The 10,069-nt window shown below is 50.0% G+C and overlaps 3 protein-coding genes across 3 annotated transcripts; all 3 read left to right on the top strand.

Annotated features, from left to right (window-relative positions):
* Positions 1–458: 458 nt before the first annotated feature.
* On the top strand, positions 459–3,818 carry VTN00DRAFT_9302 (uncharacterized protein; the record flags this gene model as incomplete). The annotated part of the gene is made up of 2 exons (XM_069436248.1): positions 459–730; positions 800–3,818. 2 exons carry the CDS (start codon positions 459–461, stop codon positions 3,816–3,818), a joined length of 3,291 nt encoding a protein of 1,096 aa, XP_069284887.1.
* Positions 3,819–5,305: 1,487 nt separating this feature from the next.
* On the top strand, positions 5,306–6,407 carry VTN00DRAFT_9303 (uncharacterized protein; the record flags this gene model as incomplete). The annotated part of the gene is made up of 2 exons (XM_069436249.1): positions 5,306–5,877; positions 5,966–6,407. 2 exons carry the CDS (start codon positions 5,306–5,308, stop codon positions 6,405–6,407), a joined length of 1,014 nt encoding a protein of 337 aa, XP_069284888.1.
* A 1,478-nt stretch (positions 6,408–7,885) lies between these two features.
* On the top strand, positions 7,886–9,286 carry VTN00DRAFT_9304 (uncharacterized protein; the record flags this gene model as incomplete). The annotated part of the gene is made up of 2 exons (XM_069436250.1): positions 7,886–8,470; positions 8,561–9,286. 2 exons carry the CDS (start codon positions 7,886–7,888, stop codon positions 9,284–9,286), a joined length of 1,311 nt encoding a protein of 436 aa, XP_069284889.1.
* Between the last annotated feature and the right edge of the window lie 783 nt (positions 9,287–10,069).

Here is a 10,069-nt window from a genome sequence, read left to right on the forward strand (position 1 = left end):
AACTTGCGGAGTCGGCCTTGGGCGCTTTGCACATCCTGACATCCAGACAATTCGACTCTCTTTTGTCAGCGGTGGTGACTGTGGAGGTTCCCGTCAGGTCTGCAGCGTGATTCATAAGTCTCGCCCCTCGCTGCTGGACGTGGCTCCAGTGAATACGGCCTTTTCTTTTCCTGATCCTAGTTAATTTCTCATTCCTTTGACCCCCGCACACTTGCCTCCTTTGCACGACAGGACGTCGCCTTTTCGACTGCAAGCGTTCTTAAACAGCTGGCTTGTCTTCTTGCATTCTCTATTAATATTGGAGATTTCTGAAGTCCTTTACAGCGCTGGAATCCAATACCTGGATGGTTGTCCTGCCTATTTCGCCTCTATCGGATTTCGCATCTCGCATCTACAGACCCTCCCGTCGCTAAGTCTTTTAACGGACGCGTGGCCCCTAAGGGCGAAGCTCTGTCACCATGGAGGCATTCACTCATATGGGAAATCACTTAATTTCCGACTCTGGTCCTACCATTAATGCGGGTGATGACATTTCTACTCTGGACCCAGATGAGAGCCTTCTGAACATGGCCGGCGGTCCTCGCCGACGAAGACACGACGATGAAGATGAAGGATCTGAAGTCCTTGATGATGATGATTTGGAAAGCATGGCAAGCGTCCCTGCCGGTGGCAACGCAAAGAATCCAAACAAGGCGGAGGAGGAGAAGGAGCTTCCCCCGCATGCATGCGCGTAAGTTTGACGTGTTGCTCAATATGACCAGGCTATGTGTCTCAAGTTACTGACTATCTGTCTGTTTAGATACTGCGGTATACACAATCCGAGTAGCGTTGTCAAGTGTTTAACCTGCAGCAAATGGTTCTGCAGTGCGCGCGGCAATACCTCTTCATCCCATATCATCAACCACCTTGTTCGCGCTCGGCACAAGGAGGTGCAGCTGCACCCTAACTCATCGCTCGGAGACACCATTTTGGAGTGTTATAACTGTGGCACAAAGAATGTCTTTCTTTTGGGGTTCATCCCAGCCAAGTCTGACACTGTGGTCGTCCTACTGTGCCGACAGCCTTGCGCCGCTATGCCATCATCAAAGGACATGAACTGGGATACTTCACGCTGGCAGCCACTCATTGAAGATCGCTCGTTCTTGCCATGGCTTGTGGCTGCGCCGTCGGATCAAGAGCAACTTCGGGCTCGGCATCTCAGTCCTCAGATGATCGCAAAGCTGGAAGAGATGTGGAAGGACAATGCCTCTGCGACTGTTGCGGATCTGGAAAAGGCTTCTGGTGTGGATGATGAGCCTGCTCCTGTCCTGCTGCGCTACGACGATGCCTTCCAGTACCAGAACGTCTTCGGACCCCTTGTCAAAATCGAAGCAGATTACGATCGCAAGTTGAAGGAATCACAGTCGCAGGATGGCTTGGTTGTACGTTGGGATCTGGGTCTCAACAACAAGCACCTTGCCAGCTTTGTGCTACCAAAACTCGAACTTGGAGACGTGAAACTGGCCGTTGGAGATGAGATGCGTCTCAAGTACACCGGTGACTTGCGTCCCAAATGGGATGGGGTTGGATATGTCATCAAGATCCCGAACAATCAGTCAGATGAAGTCACGATTGAATTGCGGAATAAGGGAGATCATAAATCGGTCCCCACGGAATGCACGCACAATTTTACTGCTGATTATGTCTGGAAGGCCACATCCTTTGACCGTATGCAGCTTGCCATGAAGACCTTTGCGGTTGATGAGATGAGCGTTTCTGGCTATATCTTCCACCGTCTCCTTGGACACGAAGTTGCCGCAGCACCGATGAAAACACAACTGCCGAAGAAATTCAGTGTTCCTGGCCTTCCAGAGCTCAACGGCAGCCAGATCAATGCTGTTAAGAGCGTTCTTCAGAAACCCCTGAGTCTGATTCAAGGCCCACCTGGAACGGGTAAGACGGTCACATCTGCCACAATTATTTACCACCTCGCAAAGATCAACGGCGGCCAGGTGTTGGTCTGTGCTCCTTCGAACGTTGCAGTCGACCAGCTTTGCGAACGCATCCACCGGACAGGTCTCAAGACTGTACGTGTAACGGCAAAGTCTCGGGAGGATGTAGAGTCTCCGGTTGGCTTCCTCTCCTTGCATGAGCAAGTTCGCATGAACGACAGCAATATTGAGCTTGTCAAGCTCAATCAACTGAAGGCAGAGCTGGGAGAATTGTCCTCTCAGGACGAGAAGAAGTTCAAGCAGCTTACACGTGCCGCGGAACGAGAGATCCTAAGTAACGCCGACGTGATCTGCTGTACTTGCGTCGGCGCTGGTGACCCTCGCCTTGCGAAATTCAAATTCAGAACCGTTCTGATCGACGAATCGACTCAATCAGCAGAGCCAGAATGCATGATTCCTCTGGTTTTGGGCTGCAAACAGGTAGTGCTCGTTGGCGACCATCAACAACTTGGACCAGTCATCATGAACAAGAAGGCAGCAAAGGCAGGTCTCAACCAGTCTCTTTTTGAGCGACTCGTCATTCTGGGCTGTTCTCCCATCCGCCTGAACGTGCAGTACCGTATGCACCCTTGCTTATCCGAGTTTCCGTCGAACATGTTCTACGAAGGCTCTTTGCAGAACGGTGTCTCTATGCAACAGCGTCTCCGTCGCGACGTCGATTTCCCTTGGCCTGTCGCCGATAACCCAATGATGTTCTGGTCAAACCTCGGCAACGAAGAAATTTCGGCATCGGGCACGTCCTATCTCAACCGCACGGAAGCTGCAAATGTTGAGAAGATTGTCACCCGCTTCTTCAAGGCAGGCGTGCAACCACAAGATATCGGTATTATTACCCCCTACGAAGGCCAGCGCAGCTACGTCGTCAGTTCTATGCAGGCGAACGGAACCTTCAAGAAGGAGCACTACAAGGAAATCGAAGTCGCCTCTGTAGATGCTTTCCAAGGACGAGAGAAGGATTTCATCATCCTGTCTTGCGTGCGGTCTAACGACCATCAAGGTATTGGTTTCCTGAGTGATCCGCGCCGTCTCAATGTTGCTCTTACCAGAGCGAAGTACGGCTTGGTAATCCTGGGCAATCCCAAGGTCCTATCCAAGCACCCTCTGTGGAATTACCTCTTGCTGCATTTCAAGGAACGGCACTGCCTCGTCGAGGGCCCTTTGTCCAATCTCCAAGAGTCCCTTATTCAGTTCAGCCGTCCAAAGCAGGCATACCGGGGTCCTCAGCGATTCCAGATGGCGTACAACCATGCCTCGAACATGGCCAGTGGCATGATGAATGGAAGAAATGGCCACCGTAACGAATACCATGACTCCGGTTCAGTGGTCGGATACATCCCTGATGATGTCTCGTCGGTTCACTCTTCGGCCGTCGGTGGCGTTGGTATCCCTTCTGGCTATCCTCCTATGTTCCAGAACTTCGCAGAATCCTGGCCTGCACTTCCCGGAGCTCGTCGGTCTAACGGAGCCAAGGGCAAAGGTGCACCAAGTGTGGCCGGAGAATCGGTTGCGGCTACAGAGTCTGATGTGACGGGAAGCGTTGTCGATGGAAAGGGAGGTGGCCAAGGAGGTGTCAGTCTTGCTGGTCTGAGTATCAATGATGTGGCTAAGCAGACCAGCCTTAGCCAGTCTGATCGGCTGAAGCGCTACGTGGAATCTGGAGGTCGCGAGTCCTACAAGTCAGGAGTAAATGACAACGGAAGCATCTTCGGAGGAAGCTCTGCCAGCATCCGCATTCCGCGTGGCGTTCCCGGCCATGTTCACGATGACGACGATGCCCGCAGTGTTTCGACCGCTTTTGCTAGCCAGGTTGGAGGCAATTATGACTGAATGACAGGCTTGTTTCTCACTACTTTGGTTGTATGGTGACGACCTACATGCAGTTCGACCTGAGCCAGCAAGCTGCAGTTTTCGGGTTGGTTGAGTCCAGTCAGCTGGATGTTCGTCGCGAGTGAACCCTGCGCATTCATCGTCGATCTGGCCTGGACCCCCCGAGTCTCCTGGTGAGCCTTGCCGTAGTGGAAGCGTGAGTGGCGATTTCAGTTCGGAGAAAGAAAAGACGAGGTTGTCAAAACACCTTGCATAGTGAGCTCTCTATCTCAACGGATAGTTGCTACTACCACCTCGACAAGGCTTATTGTCTATTGAAAGAGTTATCGGAGCGATATCAGTTAGGGAGCGGAAGTTCCTCAAAAAAGGTGGACAGGCTTGCAGAGACCGTCTGATAATATCTCGACAGTCTCCGATCTGTACCTGGCGGTTGTCAACGTTCGGTCTTGTAACAGAGCCTGCAGGTTGCCTGAGGGCTTTGGAGTCGGAGCTGTTTGCTCTCGAGTCAGATCCTTTCAAATTACTGGGAAGTCGATAAACCCAGATGTTCAAGGACGGAAAATATTGGGACTCGTTGGTCTGATGGACGCCGCATACCGAACTCCACACCACTGGAGTACCCCAGCGCATTGAGTCCTTTTCTACTGGACATGAGTTTTTTGACTTGCCCGTATCGGTCCTTCGTATCCGCATCCTTAGGATGCTCGGTGCTCTGCTGACAAGACGAAGGTGGGATGGCCGTTGATAACAACAGTCGTGCATGTCAGACTCTCTGTCGATTATGTTATCAGCATAGTGATCCTCACCTGGTGCTGCCTCACCGACTCACTGATCGTTGTATCCCTTTGCAAAGCAACCGCACACTTGTCTCTCGTTATTAGGAAGTGGAATTAAACATATCTTGTATCTCTAGTCGCTTTCTAACTTTACAGAAAACTTAGAATAGCTCGACTACTAATGTAGTCGGTGTCTATCGTAAGTCACTGAGTAGCTATTGGGCGAAATTGGAGCTATCGCCTTAGTATAGATTCTCTTCCTGATTCTCAAAAGATACTGTTCATATTAGGCTGAGGTCGAGCTCCGAGTCACATTTTGCGAAATGATTGCCGCATCGGCCAACGCTACGATGGCGAAATCGCGAAAGCTGTTGAGCCTGGTAGGCTTGGTCCTTTTCACACTGTGATTTTCTCGAGGGTTACGTCGACGTAATTTCAGCTGTGGCTTAGACCTGCAGCGCCTAGGTTAGGATGTACTCGAATTCGACCCCGCCAGATTCAGCCATTGAGATTTTATCCTGCTGCCTATCCAGGGGCTCCAAGCCACTATGCAGTAGGTCTTGTTAGTGTTATTGACCTGTTGCTCCAGAATGTTGGTGTATTGCTAGTTCTAAAGAACCTTACTGAATAACAACACACCTCTTCACTACAAGTCAATTCCCGTCTCAGACAATTTCTGTGTCCCTTACATAGTTACATACTTCGGGAATCATGTCCAAGAAAGCGTCTCAATCGCATATTCCTCAAGCAGCATCGCAGTCCGTTGTGGACCATGAAGAGCATACTCCTAGCAGGGAGCCACCACCTTACTCCAGCCCTGTAGTAGTACCAACTGCTGTTCATGACCAACCTATGTCGTCTCGATACCCAAGGTCTATTCCCTCGCTGCCAAACCTGGATTACTCCAAATACTCGATTCCGGACTGCACAGTATCCAAGGATGGAACGACCATAGCCATGTATCACCCGAGCTTTAGCACGGATCCAAGAGCCCTGACAAGATTCATCCAGGAGCAGGCTGCTCTGCCTCCTCTTCCCTACATCCATATCGTGGGCGGTTCGAGGGAGGCCATCATGATGCAGCAGCCGGACTTCGACATCAAGCTGAATATGCTCCGGTATTTCGTGCCCGCGCAGTCGAACGGGTGGAATTACCTCAGGCTGGTGGGCGATGATGAGATGGCTTTCCGTGGCAAACACACTCAGACTACCACGCCCGTCGTGAAAGGTGGAATCGAGGACTGGGCGCGGCGATTCTGCAAAGAGAGTTCGTCACAGAAGAGGTATGTACAGCACAGATCTTACCCTCCTCTATTACTAACTTCTATCATTATGTCTGTCACCTTCCCTATTGACAAATCACGCTTCCAGCTTCACCCTCGAACGCCAACTCATAAACTGGAACACAAGCTACATCGACGGCCAAATCCGCAGCCTGATCGCCGCCACTGGCTACACGAGACATGTCACCGTGAGCTTTCCCATGCGATATACCAAGATCGTGGTGCACCCTCCCCGCAGCAGCGAGAGCTTCTTCACGAGTCTCTTCTCTCCTCTCATGGATAAGAAGCGGTACGAGGTCGCGCGGGGTGTATGGCCATACGCTACGCTACCTCCAGGCCCGGAGGAGGACGTTTCAGGGAGGTCGTGTGCAGTCCAGAGTGAAGAGGCTTGGTGGCGCGACTGGAAGGACGTACTGAGATTGGCTATCGTGAATAAGAAACACGGGTGGATTTCCCTGGATGATGTGCTGGAGTATAAGATGTGTCCTGTGGAGCCTGAGATACCAAAGAATCCATGGGGGTATTGCTAGGAAGCTACATGCTGGTTAGGGTTTCTTGACTTGGTCAGTTTGTGCTTGGGTTTTATGATCGCAATTCTCTGCTTTCCGAGATCACAGAGGACACCGGGAGTTCTTGAATAGTACGGAATCGTCGGGGTATCTATGTTTTAGGATATTCCAGGTGGCTTGGTGCAAGTGGATGAGCTGCAAGAATCGCTTTTCCAACTCTCATGCAAATATATATATATATAACCTTATGGATATGTTCATCACAAGGAAACGCTATAGGTAGGCTCTCGGGTTCGAGATACGTCTCTTTCCAATCAGAAAAATGAAAAAATGATAATCAAGCCTCGGGAACACCACACTTCCAGTCGGCTATGGTTGGCTGGACACTGGAGAATGATGAGATTCAAATTAGATGATCCATGCAGTCTTGCCTGCTCAGGCGAGGCCGTGTCATGTTGAAACTTGATGATTTCCGGCTCCGTAGGACAGAATGCGGGTTTCCTCACCTGTTATGGACGTGAATAAGCGGTGGTTGTTGACCGCTGAGGCGCATGTCGTTGACGTGACAAAAGGGGTAGGTGGATACGGTGTGACTTGATGCAGCACAGGCACGATATCACACGTCATTAGTGTTCCCTGTCCCAAGCACCTTCGAAAGTCACAATCATGCAATGAAGAACGACGAATATGTTGAGCTGAGCAGAATAGTCTAATACGCCCTAGGTTCGATCTACCATGAGAATCTGTAGCACGCTGAAACCGGTCTGCAACACCCCACGATTGAAAATCCCCCCTTGACCCATAGGGCCACCATCGCAGGGCGTTTTCCCCTTCTGGCTCTGATTCACCGTCACTTCTGGCAGTGCTCGTAACCAAAATGGGCCATTCTGTTCCAAGAGATGCACTCATTCTTTCTGAGATTTCTGGGCAGTCCTCTTTCGGGAGATCTTCGAGATCTACCCAGTTCCTGAAACAGTACATGTCTCTGCCATCTCAGGAAAAAGTCCGAGCTCTCACACAGCTCCACAAAGGCGTGCAATGCTGCCTAATGATGATAGCTATAACAGCCACACGGGTAAATTTATGTGGAAACCTATATCAGGAGCTGGTGTTTTCTCCACGTTTCTGACCGAAAGGTGGTAGATAACAGCGGTCTCTCAGTTCTTCTTTTTTTTCCTTTTGCTCCCAAACGAGCGAGCCACTGGTGGGCGGATAATTCTCGTTTGTTCATCCTTCTTCTTGCTTGTATTATTCTTGATCACATTATTACAGTTCTTCTCGTCCTCTTTTGATCTCCTTTATTCTTTATTTTTTTGCGCCTGCTGGAGCAGCACACTATATATATATATTTATATATATTCATATTCCGGAAGGCAGCATACCGTCCCGCGTTCAGGAAAACCCAGGAAGATTCACATTACACAGGATTATCTCAAGGATATTTATTCCTCAATCCCTGGATCAAAGAGAGACAAGACGCAGACCTTTCCTAATCTATCATGGCCGTCGTTACACCCATTCCTCATCAATCTCTCCCAGCGTACCCATCATCGGGTGAGGAGATATGGGTCCCCGGAAGTTCTACATACCCATTTATCACCGTCCATGCTGCGCATCATACCGGATGTCAACCTTCTCTAAGTTACTACACATCTCGTTCAAATACCGGCTCGTCTGATAATGTCTCCCGAACCTTGTCGATCAAGTCACCTCCAACTCCATTTCCCATTCTGACTGACATCGACGACACGATCTCTATCCTCGACAGTAAAGACAAACCACTTCCCCCGACTCCTTCCGCGGCGATCTTTGGGGGTGAGATCTCTGCGGAGGATTCGGATGAAGACTCGGACCATCTACTGGCGGGATTCAGTGGTGATGATAATGGTGATGAGGATAATAATAATGATGATGTCCAAGTTTCGAGCGAGCTGCCGTCCAAGGAGATGATCGAGCAAGCGGCAGATATACCGATCTTGGACGCGGATGGCAATCAAAGACCGTTCAAAAGTCTCTATATATCATCGAACCCATTTGAGAAGAAGCGGGTGATGGTTATTTTCGTGCGACATTTCTTTTGTGGTGTAAGATTGATCTAGTCATCTCCAATTTCCATCGACGCATTTTGCATATAAAACTTCAATTCGACAACATGACTAACGTCTAGCACATAGAACTGCCAAGAATACCTCCGCTCCCTCATCTCCTCCATTCCCTCGCCCTCCGCCCTCCCACAGGGAACATCCCTCGCCATCATCGGCTGTGGCTCTTCCACCCTCATCCCGATGTACATGCGAGAAACCGCCTGCCCATACCCCATCTACACGGACCCCTCGAAACGCCTCTACAGCATCCTGGGCATGGTACGCACGTTGAGTCTAGGACACAAAGATCCGGAATACATCCACCACTCCCTCATGGCGGGGATGATGAAGAGTGTTGTCCAGGGTGTGAAGCGGCTTGGCGAGGGGGACGCGTTCAGAGGTGGGGACATGAAGCAGATAGGAGGGGAGTTTGTCTTTGAAACAACCGGAGGAGGGTGCGATTCGAGTCACAACGAAAGAAATAATAATAATAATACTGCCGACGTGAAAGTCACCTGGTGCCACCGGATGAAAAACACAAGAGACCACGCTGAGGTCCAGGTCATCCGGCGCATGCTTGGACTTGATGCTCAGATCGGGGGCGAAGAGGAATTGAGATCTCAATTGAGCGACAATAACAAGAAGCTACCACGTGGACCACTGAGACGGTGGACGACGAGCTTTGCGCAGGCTGCTACCTCTTACACTCACAGGCACCGTTGGAGTCGACTGCGTGGTATGAGTGTGGACGCAGGACTGGCCCGTCTGTCGTTTAGGAAATCGTCTACCACTGACTACTGCGGTGGTGATTGCTAGCAGCAGTAGCAGTAGCAGATGCTGTCTTGAAAGATTCGCTGGTCGGATCAGGGACTGCTCTATCATCAGATTTGAGGATAATGATGGGAGTTGTTCCAGTTATACGATAAAGCATGTATCCGAAATGTACAGGACAATCAAAGGCATCTTCGACATTAGAACTACGCAAAAATCACTAGAACCAGTAAGTAAGTTTTTCAGAGTACCGAGTGTGTCAAATTTCTGCAGTTCACCTACTGCATCGAGACAGCCTGGAGATCAATTGAAGAAAACGAGCTAGGCATTATCATCATACCCACCTACCTGGTGGGATATTTCCCAAACTGTATTCTTACTACGCTTGCTCCATTAGAGCACAACTCAGCCGCGTGCTGTTGTTTGTTTGCTCGCACATCAACAACGTGGGACAGAAGAAAAAGCAATGCTTTTCGTAAGGAGCAGCTCATCTAAAGTCGAGACTGTAGAAAACAACCTCATTGTCTTTCTTTTCCCATTTCGTTAGCTTGTGGATTTGGAAAAAGAAATCAGGCAGGAACAAGGTTTCTGCCTTGGAAAATTCGACTAAGCGTGCCAGGGCTCGGAACATTCCCCGCTCCGTTGGATCAAATAAACAAAGAACAGCGATAATTTTGGAGAGGAAACAGGAATGAAGGTGGAAAAAAGTAAAAACAGAAAAAGCAAAGAAAGGACGGGTTAGACGGGGAAGCGGGAAAGAATAACCTTGTCCCGGTTGGAGAATCGGGTAGGTACTTTCTCTTCGGATCAGGTGCTCTGTGTGCCGTC

Source organism: Thermoascus crustaceus (genome assembly GCF_041956765.1).
Source record: "Thermoascus crustaceus strain CBS 181.67 unplaced genomic scaffold VTN00scaffold_7, whole genome shotgun sequence".
Lineage (NCBI taxonomy): Eukaryota > Fungi > Ascomycota > Eurotiomycetes > Eurotiales > Thermoascaceae > Thermoascus > Thermoascus crustaceus.